This window comes from Struthio camelus, chromosome 11, assembly GCF_040807025.1.
Source record: "Struthio camelus isolate bStrCam1 chromosome 11, bStrCam1.hap1, whole genome shotgun sequence".
In the NCBI taxonomy this organism is placed as follows: Eukaryota; Metazoa; Chordata; class Aves; order Struthioniformes; family Struthionidae; genus Struthio; species Struthio camelus.
Genome location: NC_090952.1, coordinates 25,567,898 through 25,593,445, shown reverse-complemented (window position 1 = coordinate 25,593,445; position 25,548 = coordinate 25,567,898). Strand labels below are relative to the sequence as shown.

The window sequence follows — 25,548 nt, the reverse complement described above, 5'->3', positions numbered from 1 at the left end:
AGCTGTTCCCCAGGCCAAAATGATTATGGTGACAACTCAGGAGAGCTAAGAGGTCTCCCAGGCTGAAAGAAAGGCTGACCTACTGCCATGACAGTGCACTAAACTGATCTGGTTGTTAGGACAGGACACAGTGAGACACTAAGTGACCAGTGCAGATGGTGTCACACAAGTCAAAAGCAGCCCGGGCCCAGGCTGCGGGTCCCTGCCTGGAGTCTCTCCTGTGCTCCGCTCACTTTGACAAGGCTCAAGTCTCACAGGCCAAAACTCAAATTAACATCAAAAGCATAACAGCTACTGTGGGGAAAGAATGTTCCCCTGTTAAACTATGCCAAGTTTTGAATGCATCCGCTTTGATCCCTTCAACAACTGCAACATTCACTCAATCTATTTTCTTTCTCTAGCAAGAGCTACCGTTCGGCACACCGGGAAGTCCTAAGTAGCCTCACAAGAACAGACGTGGGATAGTCAGGTCCCCTGAGGTTCTCCTCCTAATCCTTGATATTTGGAGATTGGCTTAAATCTTGAAGCAGGGGGCTTAAGATCCCTTCCAGAGTTATCTGCATCAAGTGTTTTAACAGTATTATTTTTCAGTAGTATTCTTTATCAGATACTATTGAACACTAAATATCCAGGCTTTTGAATGCAAGTTCCTGGCTGCAAACTGTGGCAATTTAATAAATGAGAATTTCTCATATTTTTTAAAATATCCCCATTTTTGATTCCGCTGACTGGATTAGATGCAAGGAGAACATGCTCTACACCTGCTCTGCTTCGCACTGTTTTTAACTATGTTCTCCTTACCTGTCTCCATTCAAAGTAACATGACCAAAGCTCTGAATCATTCTTGTGTTCTGCAGCAGACCTCTCTTGAGACGACCTGTGGCGCACAGTATGTGGAGCACTTGGGCAGAAAGGGTCAGCATAGCGCTGCAGCGCGAGCCCAGCTGAGAGAAGGCAGACTTGCTAGAATGACATGCCACTTTGAGTCAAGGGCTCCATCACATTCCCTGCAAGCTGCTTCACTGGCGCAAACTCTATTTTCATTCCTGCTTGCCTTATGTCAAAAAAGGCCTTCCTGACATAACTCTCTGAAAGCCTTCTTTCTAGAGAAGCCTCTTACCTACTTATACATCTTGGAAGAGGTCTGCAGTTCCTAGGAACAACCACCTACTGGCTTCTGTTGGGACATTCACGTCCCCTTTGATGGGCAGCTCCAAGCCTTTATCTCCTAATATCAGAAAACACTCCCTAGCTTTTTCAGATGGAGGATTTGGAGTAAGCACGCAAAGATAAAGCCCGCTACCATACCCAGCCATCCTAATTAAGTGTCAGCATTTGCTCGTGGATGAGGTGGCTGAAAGACCGAAGCAACTAGGAGCTCCATATACCTAGTGTTAACCAGTAGAACTGCTGACACTCAAAGATGTTTGGATGTAGCTATGTACAACGAATAGTCTAGACGTGAGTGCAGGAGATGAAGATCAAGGAACAAACAGTTTAGGATGACTCTGGACTAATCCTTCAACAGCAACAACTTCCCAGTGTCAGTTTTACAGCTTAGCAACCCCATGGGCCCCTACACCCTGCCTGCAAGTTGTAACAAGGGGCTCTACACTTCAGAGTACCCAGGAACCTCTTGTAGGCTGTCATACTGTGCCCCTTTCACCTCTGGCCAGCAAAAGGGCATTTCAGTGAGGGGCTCCCCTACCAGCTGAGGAAGGCAAAAGAAAGCAGCAGAGGGCAAAGAAAAAGCCGGACCTCACCAGTGGAACAGAACAAATTGCATGAGACACAGAGCAGAGGATTACAGGTTTTTATTTGTCAAACATTCCCCCCTAGTCTAGCACATTCTACAGTCTTGCTAGCACAGATGGTAACAAAGAGCCTGTAATGGTTCAGAAGTTACACTGCTACTGAGAGCAAACAAAAGCAGAGATTTATTATGTTTAAAAAAAAAAAACTTTCTTGTGAGAAATGGATGAAAGAGTGCAGTGTGGATAGGGGTGGAAACTACATCAGCTAGTGGTGCCTGCCCTGTATGCAGCAGACGTCTGTGCTAGCAACGCATAAAACCTCCCTGTGACCACACCAAGTGAAGACTCCACTGTCCTCGAAACGTTTTTCCCCACAGAACCATCTCCACTGCCTTATGAAGAAGGCTCCTTCCACAAGAAGGGACCCATCTAAGCATCCAAACCCTTCAAGACACCTTGGGAGCACCACAGGTTAGCACCACAACACCAGCTGCGAACATCCCCTTCCACTACACACCATAGAACTGCCTTAGCCAGAGAACCATACATGCAAAACTATCAGCTCTTTCATCTTCCACTTCTGATGCCTCTTCTCCCTATTTTACACCATGATACTAGATGTGATTTTGCTTCCATTGGAGATCGTCTTCCATTGCCCACAGATGTACCCTGCTTCAGGGAGAGATGTAAAGGCTATTTAAGAGAGGGGATCCCTTTCTCAAAGGGTCAGCAACTGCAGTGATGGGTTACCACCATGCTACCAAGCTTTCACATGGATAGATCTTTCAGGCTACAGGAGTCACCTCTTGCTTTTTCCTCCACTTTCCCCCACCATTACTTCAATGGGAACCAGTTTTTCATGAGACACACAGCTGAGGCAAACCCTAAGCCATCTCTGTTCACGCTCATGTCCTATAGCTTTTTTCTGGATAATGGGTCCAAACTTGCATGCTACTTTGGTGACAGTCCAGGACACCACTCCCAAGGCACTCCTACCCGTGGCACCAGACACACGTTTCCTGGAGCAACGCTAGCCCTGGAGTATTTGAGTGTGGCTATAAATAAGCAACTAAGTAAGAAAATGAACAAATCATGATCTATATAAAAGCTTTCTAGGCATTTCCTTTGGAAAAGCTGATTAGTGCTACTTGCTTCTAGTATGAGCCTCATTTATGAATACACTCGGGCTCTGGAACGCTCCCACTGCTTTCATTCCTCTCACTTACCAGAGTGATTTGACTGCTGTTTTTAAAGCAGCACAGGGTAGGGGGATGTCATGTTTTTAGACATACCAGCTAGAAAAATTAAGGGCTCCAAGAAACTTTCAATATTCCAAGCTCCCACAGGAAGTCGGGAATATAGTAAAATATACTGAAGTTACAAGGAAGGCTCAAGCAATCAGCTAAACCCAGGTGTAAACAAGAGCAACACGCCTGTCCCCCGCTAGGCTCCATGGGTAGCTGTTACCAGAGTCCTTCACGGCGCAGAGCTGCTCAGAGGCTCTGCGCAGTGAAAGACAGCGTTTCATCCCCTGGAGATGAAGAAACTGGTCACCCGAGCTCAACGAGGACAAGCAAAACACACACAGCACAATATAAGGCTTCATGCCAACAGCCCTGAAAGCCCCCAGCCGTTCCCCTCAGGCACTTATCCAGGAGTATCACTCCCAATTTCACTGGCCCCTTCCCCTCCCCACCACACTCACAGCTGCTCTCTAAATCCCAGCCCAACCTCTCATTAAGAGTAAAGGTAGCTCGTAAGTGCAGGATCCGCTCTAACTCAGAGCGGAGATCCATGCAGACATTATCCTGAATCCAGCAGCAGCCAGTAGCAAACCCTTAGGGAAAGAAAATAAGGAACTGGACAAGCATTGAATAACCCCTCCTAGGTACATCCTTTCAGCAAGCAGCAGTTTAGGAACTTTAAAGTCTCTCGTGTCCTCTGAGGAAGTACTCCAGGCTAGAAAAGCTCAAGGTTTATGAGTTTTTGAGAAGGGGCTGGAGAACTTCAGAGTTCTTTGCTTCCCTGCCCTCTGTGACCATGATTCAAGCCATCTTGTTACACATACAAACGAGGAGCTGAGTTGCCTGTATCTGCAACATTACATTCATTGTTTATTGTGCATTCTGAGAGCACCATTCGTCTCCCAACCACCACCCTCAGCATTAGTGCAAGCAGGCTTCTTCAGCCACTGCCGGATCCTGTTGAGGCAAGACGACAGAAAGCACCTGCACAGATTGCAGCAAGAGACATATGCTTGGTCTACACACTTGTAGAGCACAACTCCTGCCAGAGGTGCTCTTGTCACCTCTGATGTCCCCAGGACAGCCGATTCCCCAGAAGTCTGGCACTGGGAGTAGGGAGCAGCACAGGTACACACTATTTCTTAATAAAAGGACAGGGTCTCTTATCAAGCCACACTGTAGGGCACCCGCTGTGACGAACCTTGCTGTACCTGGGCTGCAGCTCCTCGAGCTGGAAGAGGTGAAAAATATGCACGGGGGAGGAGTCACTAATCTCCCCAGGGGACTCCCCACGAGCACTCAGGGCCAGGCCCCTGGGGCTTTCACATCTGGGGACACAGCTCAGGAGGCCCTGAAGCAGACACCTCTTTCGCACAGACCAGTCAGAAATGGCTCACCACGGATATGCAGGTCTGAAGCACTGGTAACCAATATTGTCCTTTCCATTGCTTTGGGCTCTGTTTTCGTGATAAAAGAGGCACAGAGCATCACGTGTAGCATGATCACACATATTGGTATCCTGTCCTTTGATGCCTGGCTGTGAAACACCACCGGCAATTGGGCTTGCACTTGTGATTCTCAGTGCTGTGCCTAAGAAGCACAAGCAGCCAGTCAACTTGCTCTGGTGATCATGGGACTCATTTCTCCTTAGGGTGCAAGCTGACAAGTGGCACGTTATATGCCACAACCACAAATCCTGCCAGATCTATTAGGCACAGCCCAGAACAGCTGATTCTTATGTACAATATATGCCATAGGTGGGACTGGGTTTGGGTGCTTGTGGAAAGCGTATCTATCAATTTTTCTAACAAGCTAACTGCAGTGAGAATGTGCATTTATGGCTCACATCCACAAGACCTGGGATCCCAGCATAGGACCTGCCTTTCTTTTTCATTACGATGAGGTGTGGCCAGACATGCAGATTGTGGGTGAATTTTGAGACCGTGAGGCCTACAATGGAGAAGCCTTCAAGCCAAAGTAATCAAACTAATAATCTGTTCTAATGGCAGAACATGCTAAAGATAAGACTGTTGGGAGTTCTGGCTTCAGGCAACCAGATGAACCACTTCCGTCCCAATTTCCACCAAAATGAAAGTGAAGAGAAACCCATGAAAACACTCGGAGCGGACAAGGTAGTACCACTCACTGCACTGCATGATACGAACCTGCTGAAGGAAAGCCACAGTCCAGAGACTTTCTGCCAGACCAAGTTTACTGGAACACCGTAAGAGCACCACAGAGATCCGACCATTGCAAACACCAAAAAAAAAAAAATGACAGGAACGTGCCAGCTAATGCTCCCAACCAGCTCTTGACTCCTAGCTTCTATTACGCAAGAACAAAGAGATGGAGCAGAATGCCAGGCACATCCTAAAGGGTGCACCTACAAGCCTCAAGTTCACGAGCAGTAACAGAAACTTCAGCAAGAAAGCAAAAAGCTGCAGAAACCAAAAAGCCAACTACCAAATACAACTGACAGCACCCTCCCTAAGGGCTACCCAGAGGGCCAGCAGATCTAGGCACGATCCAGTCCCGCCACCTTCTCAGCAGACGAGGGAATCTATGTCTGCTGTATCAGCTGTAGTCCAGCTACTTAAAGGATTAGCTGAGAATGAGAGCGCTGTTAATGATTAGCATTCCCTAACCTCGTGCTCTTGGCTCAGTGGGAGTGCCCAGCGAGGAAAGGGACTGAGGAGCTATGGCAGAATGCCATGCCACACAGGCACTTTCCACCTATTTTGGGGAGAGCAGCTATTCCCCAGTTACACTGCGGTGCCCTTCCCACTTTTCCAATGACACCTTCAGCTCCTTGGCCCAAAATGCCCTAGGTCTGTCCCCTCCCATACTGTAGTGTTATCTGGTATCAAGGGGACAGATGCAGCAAATGTGTTTTTAATCCAATAATCTCATTTTCAATTAAAATATATAATATATATTTAAAAAGGTTTAGAAAAGCTTCTATGTAATTTGCAGCTACTTTTACATATAGATTACAATAATGTACAACCCTTCCCCAAGGTGGTTTTAAACTGCAGGGACCTGCCAATTATTTCCCCTCAATCTTACACATTACCAAACATCAAATGTATTTGTTCCTAATACAGCTCTGAAAAAGTCGTCTGTCACTTGTACCTTTCTCAGAGGGAGAGATGCCTAATATGCCTAATGGGGACACACTTAACATTGGCTTCATATTCACTGTAGAAAGTTCCCAGATTAGTAAAAAAATATGTCATCTATAGAAAATGCCCTTCTGAAAAGCAACCAGGGCTCTGTTAAGGCCACACCCAGGCTTTCCACTTCTCCGCTGCAGCAAGACAGCTCAGAAACAAACCTATGATGTTTTGATGTCCCAGAAACAGCTATTAGCACCTGTGCCTCTTTTACAGCAGCCTGGTGTATCTAGAAAGTGCTGACAACAGCACAGGGACTTCTCTGAACATGCTTCTGATTCAATGGGGCTCAGTTGGCACAGTGAAAAACCAAACATCCTCCTGTTCTGCTCGAATGAACAAAAGGAAGCCTTCTATACCATGACCACTACCCTCCTCCGCAGAATGACAAAGGGTGCTACAGAGAAGGGCACACCAAAACCACCGAAACCAACCCCCTGAAATAGCACACCCGCTTTCCACAATGTTTCCACCAATAAGCTTCTTCCAACTCCTCTGCAAGTCTGTGGGATACCAAGTGCACATCTGGTGGCTTTATGAAAACGTCCAACTACTTCATCCCAGAGGGCAAGCCAAGTGAGAACAGAGCAGGCCCCCTGCCAGTCCGAGGCACTGGGAGACTTTCTGCCATAGCAGAGATAGGATAGCCATTGAGATATTCCTCCAGCAAACTCAACTCTTCACATGGGAAAATGCTATTGCCTGGCACAGAAACCTCCGGCCGAGGTTTTTACCAGGCCTCCTCTTTGGACTTGTACAGCCCAGGGCCTCCCCAGAACGTCCAAGGCAGGGTCAGGTTTGTAGAGAGAGACGTGGCACAAAACAGGATTATTATTTTCAAAGTCTTTCCTGTTGCAGCCAGGTGCAGGTTGCCCCCTTCTTCCCAGGTAGGCAGCCCCTTCTGCCCAAGGTGTGGTGTGCAGGGAAACTGTATCCAACATGCTCCATTCTTTTCTCTGCTGGGGTGGGAAGCGAAGTCAGAACCCGATGTTCAAAACCTGAAGGACACTAGGAAGAAGAAACAGAGTGAATGGTTAGTTCTCAGCTTCAGCGGGAATCCTGGGACACCCAGACGAGGAATTAATTACTACCAATCAGCCCTGTGCTCCTCAAAGGATGTCCACTTCCAGTAGGGAATAAACACAGATCACCACAGACCTTGTTCAATGGAAGTCAAGTGGAGGATGCAACTGCTCAGCTCCAAACTTCAGAGAACGATTTAAAACAGGAAGACAAAACAAAAGCAGAAAGGTCAAAAGTAAGTACTCCTCCTATAAGCTGATGGCACTAGGAAAGCTCTGCAAGATAAGCAGGTTTAAAGGAGGACTTGGCTAACACTAGTAGCACTGCAGGAAAGCAGCAGGGAAGAGGAAAGTTGCTCTTCCCCTTGAGCAGCCACAAACGCAAACTGGTAGGAAAAAGACTACGGGCTTTTTAAAGACCACACACACTAAAAGAATGGTTTACATGCTCAACCACTTAAAGAAATCCTGTATCTACCTACACATAAAGTAAATATTTCCAGAAATTCTCCTCCCCCAAGTCTTAGAAGAAATCCCTTCTCAGGCTTTCTGCCTCACCCTGGTTACAGTCAGCTGATAGCAGCAAAGCAGCAGCCGCAACTTCTTCAAATGAGCCTTGGAATAAGTCTAAGCAGATTTAAGACACTGACATGAAACCTCCACTGGGTGCCTGTGATCTGCTTTGGAAGGCAGAGTAGTGAAATAAACGTAGGGCACCAACTTGGTTGCATCCAGCATTAGGACAAGTGAACGTGAAATAAACTTGTGGAAGGGAACGATGCTACACAGTGGGGAGTCAGCCCTTAGCAAGAAAACGCAACAACCTAAAACAGAAGCCAAAGCAGCAGGCTACTTTGGGAAACTGCAAATGGCAGGGGCACGTTACTTATTTGTTTGTTTTCTGGTAGATCAAAACACAGTGTTGGGACCAAAGCAAATTAGAGCACAGCAAGAAGGCACAGGGTCCAGACCAGGTTAGACAAGGGATAAAGGGCTCTGCAGGCAACGAAGCCTTATTGAGTCTAACTGAACAACTCAAGAGCATTAACTGAACTCCACCAGAAGAACAAACAGATGGACTTCATGCTGATCAAAGAGGTACAAACTGTATCACGGTACGAAAGAGGCAATTCTGTTCCCAGGTATTCCTCTTACTGGCTTGCAGTGCAGCCTGCAGAAATACATAACGTGCAGATGAGACGATCAAGCCAGAGGCCCCTGAGCTGCTCAGAGGAAGCCAGATGGCCACGCCACACTTCCCCCCGACTAGAAAAGGGCACACTTACGGTACACGCAGAAGGAAAGACTGATTGTCCACGTTCGCGCATCATGCGCCCCACAGCCAAATTCCAGCTGTGGCTCTGCTGGCTTTCTCTATGACCTTGTTCACTAGGGCTCCCGTAAGTCACACTCTACTGCTTGAACACCCAGCGCTTTAACCAGGGACTGACAGCTTACAACTAGAGTGAGACACTGCTACCAGAGCAACAGCAGCAGCAGCTGTAGAATTATTTTTTCCTAGGTAAGGAAAGCATTCATACGCTGACTTTCTTCCTCTGAGATTAATAGCTAGGTTTGTGGGCGTTGCATCACCGCCGGGCAGACGCAAGGTTTCAATGTTTGGGCTCTGATCTCCAAGTAAAGAGACAAGGGGCTCAGACTGACTGCTGGTGAAGTTGCAGACAAGCTCTTCACCGTTTAGTTGCAAAACGGGGATCAAGTCACATCATCTTTGCGCATCATGGGTAGCGCCAACTAATCAGCTTTCTCAAGCGCTGCACAGAGACGGAGTACTTATTTTGAAAGATCGTCTCCAGCCTACTAAGGGAAACACTTCCCCAGCTCCAAATTCATTCCAGCTATTCAAATCAGAGCATGATCACTGGCATTTATTAACAGTTTTAGTGCTACACCCAAAACCAGCTCAGAAGGCTACAGACTAAGCCAGTAGAGGACCACTCGGAAAGATGGCTTTAGGTTAATGATCCTTTACAGGTGCTTTCATCAATGCGAGTTTAGCGTGAATAAAAACATCCACAGGAAGGATATGAAAGGAAAAAGCCTGGCCTCCTGGAGCAGTACTTAAAGGCAGCCATGCTCTTCCTGAATGGTGATTTCCAAACATGGGCCTTAATAACTGCTCGCAGTTACAGTTTCAGAGAAAGGGGAGATGACACAATCTTGACCTCTTCACAGATGCTTTTGTCCGTAGCTCATTTTTCATAACTTCTAAACTTGAGAGAACGTTCTGCCTTCTCTCCCCAGTTTTCCTGAAACTCTTCAGAAAAGTCTTCTCTTTCTCCCTACTTACAACCTGTTCCCCCTTTCTCAGAATCCCAGTCCACCTCTCAGTCTTAGCAGCATGCTACACGAGACCTGCTCTCCTTTGGGAGGAGCACTCCCTCCCACCCCACCTCATGGATTCCAGCACGCAGGCAAAATTCAAAAGCTTCATAAAGCACAAAAAAAGCAAAGAATCTAGGGACAGGAAAACAAGACCTAAATCCACACTGAACAGGGGCACTGTCACTTCTCTGAGTGCAATCCTGCTCAAAACTGTTCAAAGAACTGTGTAGGTGTTAAACTTTCTGCTGAAATACGATCATGTTTCAGAACTTGTTCCAGATCTCACCCCTTTATTAGTAAGCATGTCTCTAGCATATTTCCTGTAAAGTATCACTTCAGTCTCACGCATGGAACGCGGCAAATCCAGGGGTTTTAGCATCAAGTAACTTCTCTGATTAACTAATTCACACACCAAGTATCAAGATGGGACATTAAAGTACCCATGCTGCTAAGAACCTCATCATCTCTCAAACATCTGAATTACAGTCACATTTTTACCAGCTAGATCCCCTCTGATAAGCATGCCCTCAGCTTTTCCATTTTACAGCCTTAAAAATATACATATATATACATACACACAGACACAATTCTGGAATTCTATAGCCAGAGGTTTTGTCTGTCCAGTCCAGGGAATTAATGCACCCAGAACCGCAGGACATTCTACATCATCCATACGTTTTGAAAACAAGTCTGAAAAATACTTTACCTCTGCAGCGTGAATGCATTCCCTAAGCATGATGGCCTGAGCCAGCGTGGTGTGCAAAAATCACAAGCTCAGAACAATATCCAGCGGGAACGGTGCTGAAAAAGTCACAGCCTCTGCCGCTAACTTCAACAATCCTTACGCAGATGAAGAACACTGCCACTGTCTTGTCAACAGAATGTGTCTTTGAAATCAAAACTGAATTTCCATATCCTACCTGAGGTTAAGATAGTCAATTTAAGACAGCCATTCAGTAATCCAGCAAGAGCACAGGTAAGAAATGCACAAGAACGTAAGACGACCCATAACAAAACAGGGGAAAGAATCTGATTGATCCTCCCTTTTTCTACAAAGGCAACATCTTTTTAGTACAGAGAGAAGAATTTTACTAACAAATGAAATTCTATGCATTGTCTTCAGATTTGGATGGAATAAGATGGAGACAAATTGTGTTTTAAAAAAAATCAATGTATGACAGCGCATCAACGCGCTCACAGGGTTTAAGCGTCACAAGCTCAAAGGACAGCATTTCACTTTGTCTAGACCCTGGACACCTGCCTAGCATGGCTGCACTGGGGCAGAGCAGAAATACATTTAAATATATTTAACCTAATATTCTGTATCCAGCATGTCCGATAGCAATAGATTACACAAGAAAATTCCAGTTGGAAGGGACCTCCAGAGGCCACCTAATCCAAGCTCCTGCTCCAAACAGGACTATCTTCAAGCTGCTCAGGTGCCTTGCGAAGAGTATTAAGGTTAAGTACATGAAAATGTATCAGTATTCCCCCAGCCTCCATCATTTTGAAGGTCAAGAGCCTCCTGCACCTGAAGCGGTATCTGCAGTTTGCCCTCACTTCTGCTTGGCTGGCCGGTATCATTGGTTGAATTTGAAACATTAACAAATAACACAAACGTCTCCTAAACAGGAAATACTCTTGGTAAGGCTTCCACTTTCCAATCAATACCCAATCTGTGCTGTAGTCCATAGAAGAAATTGTTCATTTTCTGTTAACTGAGCTTCAAGTGTAAAACACGCCAACAATTCCATTTCTCTAATTCTTTGACTGTCTCAGTGCTTAAGGAGCTACAAATTGCTGTTTATTTACCTGTTTATTAGCGTGTCAAACCCTCAAAGACAAGACATTTTTAACTCTGGCTCTCATATACATCATTTCCTATGCCAGTTCGAGAAAGCTTCGTGCAAATATGAAAGCTTAGTGAAGAGAGAGCTTCGCTGTTAGTGAAAGCATATGCACGCGACAGTACTAACACGTCCTTCCTCCTTCCATCTCCATTCGCACCTTGTACTCCCATTTCCTCTTCCTTTGCCATCCTAATGGCTGTATAAGCAATTCAGTAGTTAACACTGACAAACAGGCTTACCAGACTTTACAGGTACTGTCCTGGATATTAAGGGAAGGGCAGAAGGTCCAATAACAGGTCGCTCGATCCTGTCCTGCTGCATGCAGCGCAAAGTAGGCAGTCACGGAACAGGCATAATTTGCAACCACATACACTACAAAATTTTACAGGCATAACTGTAGCCTGGATAGAAACACAGCATGCCTTGCTCAGTTTGACTCTTCTGCAAATATAAGATTTTCTTTATTTATGGAATCAGCAGGCGCTCTCATGTCAAATCCAGAGCTATAGGCATCACAGGACAGATACTGTTGTCCTACAGAGCAGGCATCTTTAGTAATGAAAGATGAAAGGAGTTTCATTCAGATCGGTGCTCTATTCCATTAAGGAATTCACTACCCAGTAAGTCAAATCCACCCGCCTTTGCATAGCTTTTTCTCCTTCTAAGACGTTACAGCGCTCTCAGAAGTGTTTTACTCAAGAAGTACCTGCACTTCCAAAGAGGTACCTTTATTCCACTAACATGGCTGGACCCAGGAAACTTCCCAGACAGGGCTGTTCTTTCCTACAGAGTAGTATTTTCCATAAGCACACCTACCTTTTTGTGCTCCTGAAGTTAACTTGGTACCCAGGTATGGTTGGAGGCCTGTGAGGTGCTGGGATAGCTGGGAGTAGATAGAATGGGTTCAAAATTAAAGTCCAGTCCTTCTCCATCCATGAGGTCACTGTTGATTATGTAATCCATATCACATTCAAGGTTCTCCATGTACATGTCAATGTCCAGGTCAGTGGGCAGCCTGTCCTGGTTCAATCCCAAGGGAGCAGGGCTAGCAGAAGAAAGAAGTGGTGGAGTGCCCAGTTGGACTGACTGAGCAGCTGTTGCAGAAACTGGAGCCTTCAAACTGGCCACGCTGGCAGTGTTTTGAGGAGATGCTACTATGGGAAGTGTTGACGGCAAAACACTGGCACCAACTGGCTCTGCCTGCTGCTCTGTAGGCTTTCCTCGTGGATTACCAGGACTCATCTTACTCTGGGCAGCTTGTCCACCTAGAAGCAGAAGAGTTCGGCTGCTCATCCTGCTACCAGTCTGCGGGAGAACGGGGTCCACCTGAGTCATCATAACATCCCTTGGAGGCGGAGAGCTGGGTGTCAGAAGAGCTTCCAAGGTCTGAGGGCCAGAGAAATGGCTGACAGAACTCTGCAGCGAGATATCAACAGGATTAAACAGGGAATTGCCAAAAGTAGTGGTCTGACCAGCTGTGTTTGGGCTCCGCAAGGAAAAGCTGGAATCTCTCTGGATTGGACCACTCGAGGCAGATTGCTGGGTGGATAGCACAGTTGAGCTGGGAGACATTAGACTTAACCCATCAATGAGCTCAAGCTCCTCAGTCACAGTTGGTGGAACATTGCTGGATGCACTGGAGTACACTAGAGAAGGGAGAAGCTCTTCATCATGGAGGTCATCCTGCTCAGTCAGGATAGGAGAAAGCCTGGCACTAATGGTGCTTGCATTGGAACTGGTTCGAGGCCGGAAAGTGTTCCACACATCAGAGTCCTCATTACTTCTTGAGGATGGGCTCCCAGGCCACTTAGGGAACTGGGAGCCAGGACTGTCAGCAGTGGCTTCTGAAGTGGCCTGTAGAGAAGCCTTCTTTTTGGATGCTTTACCTCTGACTTTTGCGAGTTTGCTGCTGTTGTCCATGGAGGCAGCTCTTCTTCTTGGTGCTTTTCCACTTTTACCCCCTTCAGGATTGAGCATCCACCAAGAACTCTTTCCTGTGGCTTCATTATGAACTTTAATGAACTTGCTGTGCAGGGACAAGTTATGTCTAATAGAGTTCTGGAAGGGGGAAAAAAAAAAAGCAAACCCAAAATATGAGGATCTGACTGTTGACACCACACTTCCCACCTAGGTGGGAATGCATTAAGATAGTACCCAGAGAAGAAAGTTATAACAAAGAAAACCTGCTAGTTTTGCTTGGACACGTTCGACAGCAAATAGCAAGGGGTGCAACGTCTCACTGCAGCACCAAGGGCAAGACTATCAATACAACTATAGCAGCTTCCCATTACCAGGACAGTGACATTAAAGAACTTCTCAAAATCATATTCTATTGCTACGAAATCTATAACAACATATACAAGGGAGAGTAGGCAAATTCCCAAATAAGGCTTGCAAACTCACCATGAGCCTAAATCAACGTGAGTCAACGCTGCTGTGAGAAAGGGGCACTCTTGTCTTCCCTCCTACTCCTACCCTTCTGCCCACCCCAGCAGTCATATGGAATAAATCTGGCTGAAATTCTGAATTTTGGTACAGCTCAGAGGATCACTGACTTTGCACGGCTTTCGGCCGGATCAGAGCATTAGGCATAGCAGTGAACCGGATTAAATAGACCGGGTGAAGAGACGTGTCAAACGACTTCAGATTCAGTATTTCCCATTACCATCTTTACTCCCAAAACAGATATACAAGAGTGAAACTTTGTGGAGCAGGAGTCATGGTAAGCCTGGAGGCTGCCAGCCTCACTCTGCAAGGAGGCAGTATGCTTTCCTCCATGCGTGTTTCTAGGGGGGTAAGATGTTCAAGCAGATACTGTACTCCCACACTGTACACGCCAGTCTTAGCCTCTCCCATCTTTTCATTTGGCAAGCCACACATTCCTTGCCCCTCCTCCCCACCCCCCCTTTTGTTTAGTTTTTCTACAAACTGCTAGCTAACATCTCTGTATACCATTATCAAACTGAATTTTTGTCCTGCAACCTTGCTGGTAAAACCCCCAGTATTTTAGAATCAGCAAGCAATAATCTCATTGTTGGAGCAGATCGCCCTCGAGAACCTAAGGTCCCCTCGAGAACCGCAGGGGGCATTGTTTAATATCTGCACCCGATTTGTCCAGATGGTCAAACTGCACATAGTTAAAGGTGCTGCACTGGTGGCATAGTGATCTAAGAGTACCTGTTATTCACATAAGCAAAACAGCCTACAGCAGCCTTCAGCTTTCATGTGCTTTTATCATCCTTTTCCACCTCCTCTCAGAGTTCTTTCCTGCCTAGTGCTTTCCTTCTCCCCACCCTTTTCCTCTTTGACAAGTCCTTACTAGGCTAATTTTGTCCACCCCACCAAAAGTACTGTCCTAAAACAAAGGAGATGTAGATAAACAGAGGGAAAGTGGAGAGTTGTCATGGAAAAGGAAGGACATGTGAGAGCAGTCCTGCGTTAGCTCTCATTTTAATCTTTGGCTGCCCAGGATTCAGAGAAGACTGTTTGGCTGCTTGTGATCAGTATCAAAGGATAATAGGCTCTTATTCAGAGTGCGCCCCAAGGGTTTCTGAGGAGCTTGGACTTGCTGGAACATGCGTCAGTCAATGTCCTTATGCAGTTACGCGACCTGAGTTTTTCATAGCAATAACTATACAACAGGCCTGTCTGGCCTTTTTTTTTTTTTTCCTCTCCTTAAATAAAAATTTATTTTCCTTCAAATTTCAGGAAAAATAATTCAGACTGGTACCCTGTCTCCTGAAAAGGCTGCTGCTTTGATTTCCAAAGAATTCTCTCTCCTCCACGTGGGTGTTCCTGACATCAAATACATATTGTTGCAGTAGTAAAAAAAAAAAAAAACACACAAAAAACAAAAGAAAACCCACACACATGCGCACACTGAACACCACACTAGGTTGTCATATTCTTCATTTATTCTTCTGAAAGGAATCTGTGAACTCTTGTCACCAAGTCCCATCAGGAATGACTCAGTAGCTTGTACATGCATGTTTGGAGCTGTATAACTGCTGGGTTCTTAGCACTATTTACTGAAACTAAACTTTAAACCAACAGGTCCAGGATTTCACAGAATTTCACAAATAACTATTTTCCATTTTCTGCTAGATATCATTTACGGCTAAAGTCACGTTTTAATTCCCATGCAACAAAAGCACACTACAGAAGCGCAGGCCTTTCAGTAGCACCGAAACCTGAAGAAAATGGACCATCACTTCTGGCACCACAGATGGAAATTTTAATATCTAGTTTTCAATAGTCTTTTGGCTGAAAAAGAAGCTTGAAATAAGACTTCTTGAAATAAAGCTAGCATTCACATCAACATAGACACGGGAAGCCTGGAACCTTTTATGCCAGAATCTCAAAGTGCTTTTACATGTTACTATTAAACTGACATAATGGCTAATAGCTGTAGAAACGGCTAATTGCTGTGCCACTCCTTCCTTCCTCATCTCCTAGCCCTCTGCCTCCCACGAACACAAGTGTTTGTCTGACTATACACTGGTTCAGAGAGCTAACCCAACCCAAAAAGTAGCCCTATCCCCCCTTGAAAATTACTTTTCCTGCCCATTTTGGCTCCTTGAACTTGCTCCCTGGGCAGTCAACCACCAACGGGTAAGTAAGGAAGAGAGCAATGTATGGTTGGAGGCAAGAGAAAAAAGCAGGACACTATTACGGCTAATTGCTGTCAAAATTGCAACTCCTAAGTTATCAGACATGTTCACACCTCTCATACAAGCTTTGTGAAGCAGCTCACCACTACAGCTACACCCAGAGTCGTAATGCATCCGCATGCCTGAGCCCTGCGGTGTACTCACAGAATGGTTGAGGCTGGAAGAGACCTCTGGAGGTCATCTAGTCCAACCCCTCTCATGCTAAATATATGTAAAAGTACTAAAAGTACAACAAGACTCAAGTCCAGATGTTCCCCAAATAGAAGTGAACTGACTCACCTACCAACCTTGGTGCTCTGCGAGAGTATAAGCAACTCTGTAGTGAACGACTCTTGACAACGGGAGGAGACCCCCTGGAGGCGTATCAGGAAAGTTAGGACTCCAGCAGACAAGAGGAGCTGCTATTTCAGGCAGGTGCTAATCTCTATGACAGGTAGCAGGAGGAAGACTCCTTTACTCTTCCCTTTCTCACGTTAGTGCACTGCACGCTCTCCAGCACCAGAGTGCAGCTACTAGAATGATTTAGCGTGCCTACAATACAGAGGGCACTCTCAAATCTCACTAATGAAAAATTAATTATGCTAAAATAATGGTAGAACCCCAAGTCAAACCTGACAGGAGAGGAAATGACAGAATTCAATTGCCTAGGCAACCCTGACGCGCTTCCTTTTCCACTGTTAGGCAACTCGAGCCAAAAATATAGGTGAAGTTAGCTTTTCAGATGTCCAGCTTCACACCAGTTGGGATTTTCCTACACTGCTGAGCACCTGCAATCCACAGAAGCTTTTAGCTATGCAACACCTGTGAGCATAAGGAAGTGCTATTTGAAGGAACAAGCATAATCAGAAAACCTTCATTCCAAATCCTCAGGAACCCCTTCAATAAGTGGCGGGAGGGGAACAGCACTACTAACTCTTTAAACATCTTAGAGATTCTGGGGGCTAAATCATTTTTCTGAGCATATGCTATGCTGCGTGTTAAGTACTGTGATGGAAAAATGCCAGTCTGGGTCTCTGATCTGCCACAGATCAAAGACGATTCCTGTAAACCATATTCAGACAAAACCATTACGAAATTCATGACAGATATTACGTAAAATTAAAGTTTGGCTAGAAACATTTACTGTACGCTGAACAATCAACCATTCCCTCGGCCCCAACCTCCTCATGTACAAGACAGGATATACGGAAAAGCCAGAGTGGTACAACTAACAGCATATACAAATGATTTCCTAATTCCCAAGTAGTTACCACAGCTCTAAAACTTCTTCTTTGATAAAAATCTCCCAGTCCTATTTACTGAAAAGGAGCGCTCCTTCCTTCTGCAATAGGCTGTCCCCCCGCTCGGTGTCAGGGAGTAGGTGCTGGACCCTGTGCAACGCAACAGCGCATAGGTCTGAAGACGAGGAATCGGCCACAGGAACTGGCAGCACAACTAAGCGATTAGCTCGCCCGGCCAATCCTTCCAGGCAAGTGCCACAGATACTGAAATACCATGTAGCAAGCTCAAGTGCTTCATATGCAAGATAGCATACCAGCGACTGCCTCTCCAAGGGACCACATGGCTATGTGGGTAAGCTTCAGGTTACTGACCATAAAATTCAAGTTTTTCTCTCAGCAGATCACAGCGTTGGAGCCAAGTACTTTGTTCAGATATAAAGGTCTTTCACATCAGCCAAGAGTAACAAGCTCTACCTTACTCTCCTGCAACATACCTTTCTGGAAGTACTCATCTGATCCGAGCAAGAGAGGAGAAGGCTCTTCTGTGCCTGGCCTGGAGCAGCATGCATATGCCGCAACTGCGTGAACCGTGCTAGCAGAGTGCTCCAGGCCAAGCCAAGTACAAGTTGTACCGAGAAAGACTCAAAAAACAGCTATCCCTGAAAACTGCAGGCTTGCCCACGTCCGCCTGCGTTTTCATGGACTGACAATCACCACTCCTCCAGCACCAGGACTATCCTTCCTGGAAAATTTCAAGTTCCTACTGCAAATGATGGAAGCACCAGAATTCTTGGCAAAATACCTCTCTCGAGACTTAATGACAGAAAACACTAGAAAATTCCAAAGTACAGTCACTGCTGCTCCCTCTAATACATTCTCGCTGCCTTGGAGGCATACAAAGAACATGGTTACAACCCGGCATAGGGCCACGTTCCAACGCTAGGCCTGTAATTGTGCTAAATTATAATTTGCCATGGTATTCTTCGGAGGCTGCAAGAGGAGGATGCTCCGCCTTGCACATTTGTCAGCGCCTGTCTCAGCATTCACTCCGGCACTTGGCTCCAAAGGCTTTAGGAAAAAGTCTTCATTGCAGAGATTTTGCAAAGTTGCACTCCACTGAGTAAACAACTGCTCCGGAGCCAGAGCACCGAAACATTTCTCCCCTTCCAGAACGCCCACGTGAGCAGACACCAAGCTCAGGAGACAGAAAGCTGTACCTTTGAATCCAAGAAGAGTTCAGAAGAAAAGAAAAATCTTAGTTCTCCCAATAGAAAGACTGAGGCAATTTACCAGTTTACTAAAACATGCAAGCATATACAACAAAAGCAACGTTGGATTAGGCAGAGTAGAAAAAACCTGCTGGAACAAGTAATAGCAGCATCCAAGGAATAACCTTCACTGAGAACTCCCTGAAAAATTGAACTGTTCAGCAAAGCACCTTCCCAAAACAAACTGTCAGGGTAGCAGCGAAATCCTCGGGTAACTCGTCTTGCATTGCACAAGGCAGGTAGGCTTTTGCCAAAAGGGAGAGCCCTCTCCCTCCCCTTTTGAGGGGAACACCTACCTCCAATGAGCCTTCAAAATAAATAAATAAAAATGTTGCTCTCTCCCATGCTTATTCAGTGCAATATTCCTGGGTAGAGTAGGGAGGTTAATGTCCCTTTATATAAAGGGGGCTAAGGACATGTGGCTATCATGAGATGTTGCAACTCCACAGTCTTAGCATAAGAAAGTTTAAAGTAGAATAGTACCAATTCTGGCAGATGAACTTCTCAGTAAGCACTATGGCTTTCTCAGCACACCCCACAGAAAGCATCCTTTTCCTTCCCTAAGCAGCACTGTCCACGACCCCTGTACAGCAGGCAGGGAATCAGACCCTGAGCTAAGCCTCCTCTACATACAAACGTGCATTAGAGTGAAGGTCAGGCAGAACTAATCTTTGCTTAGTGTTAAGATGCTGAGTTTAAGTTCTACATCTCCCTTTGCTTCATGCCTTTTTGGCCTAAAGTCAGCTACGTCTCAGGGAGCAAAGAGAGGGAAAGAGTTTCCTTTTCAAGGTGGCGGCTGGAGATTATGATTACCAGAAGTCAAAAGCAAACCTGTGTAAAGCCTTCCCACCACAAGATGTTCCTTTCCATAGAGGGTTTCTTTGTGAAATACAAGAAGGAGCTCCTGCTACTGGTTTGGGCCTTCACCTGCCCACGCCAAGAAGCTATGATACTGACAAGTCTGAGCCAAAAGATCTCCAGAGATCCTGCAGAATCCAGGTGGAGATGAGCAAAGAGCTAATGTGACTGTTCGAGGAACTGACCATTGCTTTTTGTAGATCTGCCTACAAAACAAGCAGAAGCTGACTGGACAGTAGCCAACAAGCAAATGAACGATAAGCTCATCTTTACCAAAGCAAGTATTTGCTTAATTTTAGATCCTTTGAGCTGGAACTCGTTTGCAATAAGGCATAAGGATGACCTAGCTGAACCTACCAGCCCCAGCACAGCAAGAATGGTCCAGAACATGGATCAGGCTTGCTTTTGTCTTCTGGCTTATTCTTCTTCCACAGAGGAACCTCATACGGCCAAAGGAGGAGCAGCTAGTTCAACACGATGAAGCTCTGTGTACACTCTACCGACACCCTCAATTCCAGGAGGTGCCTGGTGACCTTCAGAGCCAGCGCCACAGCGGCGGAAACCTGGGAAGTCACTCTATAATCTTCAACAGAATTGCAGGCTGCACGCGAGGAATCACCACAGAGCCCTCGCCCAGGCCTCCTGATCCATCTGGTCAACAGCTAACATCAGCTACAGGCAACATGCATGTGTCTCAAGAATGAGAAGAGGGCTGAATGGAACATTTGTAGGCAAAATGCTGCCCCTGTATAACAAGGGGTAAGAGCTTCTGTTTCAGTAACAGCTTCTGTTTCAGACAAGTAGAGCACCTGGTGATTCCTAATTAGCAGTACACAACCATTTGAGCTGTTGCACAGTGAATACACATACATTTGAGTCAAAGTGAATGCAAAGTATCAGAACGTGGAGATGTCAGCTAAACCTCCTATAACTAATGGTGCACTTGAAAATCGGTTGCTTTTCCTACATGTGCAACAGAGAAAAGAGGCCTGACTTTCACTAAGGTGAAACATCTCTGGTAGGTAAAAAGGATGATTTTAGAGTTCATTATATTCCCACAAAGACAGAGAAAACACTTTTGGGAGAATATATGGACTGTTCCACTGAGAAAGACTAGTCCCGAACACCGCTCGTGACTTTATCAAGCTTGCTCATGCTCTTGGAAGCAAGGCTTTCTGCAACCAGGACACACAAACCGCTTCAGAAAGGTTTATGCGCTTCTCCTGAACAGAGCATAGCTTTACTCCAAAACCGTAACACCTTCCTCGCCCAAACAATCACAAAGTCAGGAAGAATTATCCTCTTATCCACAGAGCAGCTTGCAGAGTACTGAGGAGAGGATCACAAAGAAGTCCAGGGACACCCCCCCGCTGGGACACTTCTGCCTTTCCGCCCAGTTAATTCCTAACTTCTGCGGGAATACAGCAGAGAAAAGGTAGACTGCACATCCAGCAAAACTGTCACTTCACAAAGTATTTAAAACAGTTCAAGAACAGCAAACACCACCTTCCTCGAAAACACAGATTTTTCCGGAATTCACACAGGTTACACCCTCGCAGTCTGTAACAGTTGTATTTCCCTCAATTGTATAGTGGAGTGAAACAGCTGTAAAGCAATTCTGAAGTAACAATGAGTTTATGGATTTTATATTAACTAAAGCAGATAAAAATAAGTGTTTTCAAGATGCGCTTCTTTCAGCTTCCCATTTAAAACTCTCTACTAGAACTACACCGCACGTGAATAGATCGTACTACCGGCACGGTTCTGCCAAAGCAATACAGAAACACCAGAACTGCAAGAGCTGTAGCAGTATCTCAACTGGAATCAAAATGCTACATCAGCATTTGGCAACAGCTCCATACTAGTTTCCCTTGTCCAACCCATTCAGTTCAAAACTGAGATATCGATACAGCCAAGACAACCCAAGCAGTTTTTCTTTTCTGTCTACAAATTAAGACGGTGCAAGCAGAGCGTCACAGTTCTAAAATATAAAGAACAGTTACAAAAATGCAGCTCCATTTTTCAACTGAAAATACATCTTTCATCTGTTCAGTTCGTCTTGAATAAAAATGGGCACCTATTAAATTTATTCAGTCCACAAAATGAACCAATTTGACTTACTCAGCACCTTTTAAACTGTAAATTTCTAACTCATCTTAATCTAATGCACCTTAATACAAATAGAGTAAAATTCTTTGTCACAAAAATAATTCTCACTGCAAGCAAAAAAAAGAAAAAACCTGCAAATCTTCATAACCATGTGTTAACATAAAGCAGGGCTAGAAGTCAGAGCTGTGCAGTCACCACCACCCCCCCCGCCTCACATGCTCCATCACACAAGCCAGGGCACGCATCCTGCCAAGCTATGCCAACGGGATTTGAGGGAGAGCGCACACAGCTCCCTTTGCTTTTCCTGGATACGTAACTGCTTAATTTGCAGTATACCGTCCATATACAAAATCAGACTTGGACAATATTTGCTAACAATTAAAACAAGTTTTTAGGGGAATTTCCCCCAGCATTTAAACAGCTTCAATTGTATTTCCACCATAGTTTTCTGCTTGCTGGTTGAAGTCCACAGTTTTAAGCTGCTCTAACCATAAGGTGGGCTGATCACAAGCACAGCTGCTGTCACTCTGCCTTCTCTCATCTTCCCTCACAAGAAGTTTCTGTTCTCCCCGCTTTGCTAAAGCTAGCCTGAGTTAGCCCATTCACAGGCTGCAAGACTACAAGTGAACTTCATCAGCAAAAAGTCAAACTACATCAAACAACTCCAGCAACAGTGCCAGAGCAGGGCCCTCAACTCTCACACACTTACGCACAAAGTGTTCTCATCTCTGCCTCTCCACAAGCTAAATCCAACCACGCTTTTTCCAAAATTGACAACACATGATGAAATCTTAAGAGTAAAGCCAAAGGTCCTGTTTCACACTAAGGACTACAGCAAAAGAACAGTCACACTGGATCAAGCCAGAAGTCCATCTATACCAGCATCTAGCCTGATAGGATACCTCACTACGCTCCTTCAACTTCCCCAAGATATCCTGGGCCATATCTAAGATGCCACACCGAACTTTGGTCTCAAGCTCTGTTATCTATCCCCAGACCTAGGTCCTGAAACACATCTCACAATAAAGCATCTCAGTGCCTGCTTAACTCCATGTGCCAGCTTCCTCAGCCTTAAGGACCGAGACGCAGTAGGATTCATTTACAATACAACCGCTTCACGTTCATAACTACTAGAAGGTCAGGAAAAGAGTTTGTACCGCAGAGAACCCAAAGGGAGCGTTCCAGCTGCAAACTCATTACTGCCAAACAGACAGAGACATTCCCAAAGAGAAAATGCACCAATGTAATGTCCTGTTTGCCAAAATAATACGATTCCACGCAGCAGCAGGCGGCCCAGGACAGCCTGCCTAGCCCAAGCAAGCAAAAACTGTCTATCAGTGAGACCTCAGTTCTACTGAGGAGAAAGCAAACGTATCTAAGCACGCTGTCTCAAGTCAGCACTTGTTAATAGGGATTCAACCTGCATGACGGAAGAAAAGAAAAAATGAATAGTCAATTTTAGTCAAACTCCTTGCACTCCCCAGGAACCTTCAGTGAGCTGGACAAATGGGAAAGGTGACATGTTTTGCATTAACCTATGCCAGCTTAAGCTGGGACAGCTGCGCCCCTCTCACCACGTTCCTACCCTCTCTTGAGCAAACACCAGCATTCATGCAACCGCACGGTGTGCCACTTCAGAGAGCTGAGCCAGCTGAAAGCTAACCTACCAGAAAAAACCATCAGTTTTCTGCAAATTCAACTCTCTGAGCTGACTTGCTGCTTGATCACACAGGCACCAGCTCACAGGCAAAGGAATGCCCGGCTGGAGTCGTGGAAGCCCCAAACCATATGGGCTCAAGCTGCCACAGAACCGCGCCACGGCAGCGCTGCTAACCACAAACAGAGAGATACTCTGCAAACAAGGGGAGCGTAGCGTAAGTGTAATTCCAGTGTGCAGCAACAGATCACACGCTTTAGATTCCAGTCACTCTGGCAGCCTCTGTGATATACGAGGACAGCACAAGGGACTATTTCACAAGCCAGTTCTCACATCTCCCTTTCTTTTTGCTCGAGTCCGTCTGACTAAACGGAACGGGAACACCAAGCTGCCACCTGCAGAGGACGGAAATGGAAGTTAGCTCTTATACTAGAACTTAGCACGTGCCTATTGCCAGAGCAACAGGAGAAGATAATATAGAGATTTTTGAAGAGCATGTTCCTCGGTCTACTTTCCCTTTTCCTAACTCCAGCAGAGGTCCTCAGTCACTACGCAGCAGAATCGGCATTGCTCTGGGACACAGCACCCTTTCTGAAGGGAGGTTCTTGAAAGCCAAGAATGTCTGCTATGAAACAGTTATTTATACTGAGCTTTCGCACAGGGGCTAAAGAACTGCGGCCTTGTATTTAAAGGCCCTTTAACCGATGCTTCATCTTACACAGCCGCTTAGCTAGAGTCTCTCCACTGACCCCTGACTCCCTCCCTGGAAAACTTTCAGGACGCAAAGCGAACAAGGAGCAGCCTTTCATGGCAAGGCAGTGACCGAGCGAAGCCCTGGGCTGGCGCCCAGCGAAGCCCGTGCCTCCGCTCAGGCTGTGCGAAGCCCGGAGCGGGCCCCGGAGGAGCCCAGGGGACAGGCCCGCAACACCGCGGCTGCCAGCGGGCCCCGACCGAGCCAGCTAACGCACTCGAGGCCTGCGGCGGGACACGGAGCAACAGGTGAACAGCAGGCTGTGCGCAGAGGGCACCGGCAGGGCCGAGGTGACAGGCAGCGGCCTACCGGGCCCTCCCTCACCACGGGGCCAGCTCTGCCCGGTGCAGCTCCCCCCCCCACCCCCAACCTCTCCCCAGCCCTCACACCCCGGGGCGGCCCGGGCACCCCCCACCCGCCGGGGCCCGCGGCGCGCACCTTCCAGCCGGCGGAGCTGTTGCTGTCGCCCTTGTCCTTGAAGTAGGGCACGGAGCGGACCATCCACTCGTAGATCTGCGCCAGCGTGAGCCGCTTCTCCGGGGCGCTCTCGATGGCCTGGCTGATGAGCTCGGCGTAGGACTGGTTGCCCCAGGCGTTACGCCGGGAGCCGCCCTTCCGCGCCGCCGCGCCGCCCGCCCGCGCCCCCTCGGCCCGCCCGGGCCCCGCCGCCGCGCCGCCCGCGCCCTCCTCCGCGCCGCCCGCCGCAGAGCCGCCCGCCTCCGCCGGCGCCGCCGGCAGCTCAGGCCGCGGCAGCGGCCAGGTGCAGGAGCGCGGCCGGCTCTGCGGCTCGAAGTCGGGGTCGATGTCCAGCCCCGCGGCGGCGGCAGCGCCGCCCGCCTCCGCCATGGGCGCCCGCCTCAGCGCCGCCGCCGGGCCTGGGCCGCGCCGCCGCCGCCGCCGCGCATGGACCCGGCCCGGCCCGCTGCCCCTTTGTGAGACCCGGGCCCCGCCGCTGCTGCCGCGCCGCTCTGTTTACCAGGGAGCAGCGCCGCGCTCTGCGCCTGCGCGCGCGGGGCGCCCCGGGAGTCGTAGTCCCGGCTCGGCTGCCCGCGTGCGCCCCGGCCCCGCCGCTGTACTACAACTCCCGGCGCCGCCCGCGCCCGACGGGGCGGGGCGCCGCCCCGAAAGGCGAGCGTGGCAGGCAGCGCGCCGAGAGAACTACACCTCCCAGCGGGCACCGCGCCGGCCGCGCTTACATAACGGTGGCCCCGCCCCTGCCGAGCCGCCTGTCGGGCCCCCTCCCTCCGCGCTGTTCCCGGCACCGCCCCGGCGGCCAGTGCCCGGCCGAGGACCGGCCCCGGGGCCGCAGCCACCGCCCAGCCCCGTTGCCGCTGCAATGGCTGGGCTCTAGGCTTGTGGCTCCTTCAGCCTTGTTGCCCGCTCGGGCCCTGCGGCCAGCCCTGCCGGGAGCCTGTCTGCTCCTTTCCCCTTCCCTGCCCGGGCGGTGAACCAGGGTTGGCAACCAGGTTCCGGGGCTGCGGCCTCGCCGCGCTACACAGCGCCCGGGGTTGGCCCAGCCCAGGACGCTGTATAGCAGAGCCCTCGCCCTTCCTCCGGGCCGCGCCGCGGCTCCGAGCCCCGCTCCCAGCGCGGCTGCCTCAGCCTCGGGCTCTGCGCGGTCCCAGT

General features: G+C 47.7%; 1 protein-coding gene across 1 annotated transcript; it reads right to left on the bottom strand.

Moving 5' to 3' along the window:
* Positions 1–1,799: 1,799 nt before the first annotated feature.
* Positions 1,800–24,768, bottom strand: FOXO4 (forkhead box O4). Its single transcript, XM_068956965.1, has 3 exons — positions 24,361–24,768; positions 12,206–13,447; positions 1,800–7,179 (listed from the first exon to the last, which is right to left on the bottom strand). The coding sequence occupies exons 1-2, from the start codon at positions 24,766–24,768 to the stop codon at positions 12,224–12,226; spliced, it is 1,632 nt and encodes a 543-aa protein (XP_068813066.1). The 3' UTR covers positions 1,800–7,179; positions 12,206–12,223.
* Between the last annotated feature and the right edge of the window lie 780 nt (positions 24,769–25,548).

What these genes read in the sequence shown, in the direction of transcription:
- FOXO4 (XM_068956965.1), bottom strand. Translation starts at nt 24,768, where the DNA reads ATGGCGGAGGCGGGCGGCGCTGCCGCCGCCGCGGGGCTGGACATCGAC. An exon ending in ACAGCTCCGCCGGCTGGAAG is followed by an intron (nt 13,448 to 24,360) that starts GTGCGCGCCGCG and finishes TCCCCCTTCCAG; the next exon opens with AACTCTATTAGACATAACTT.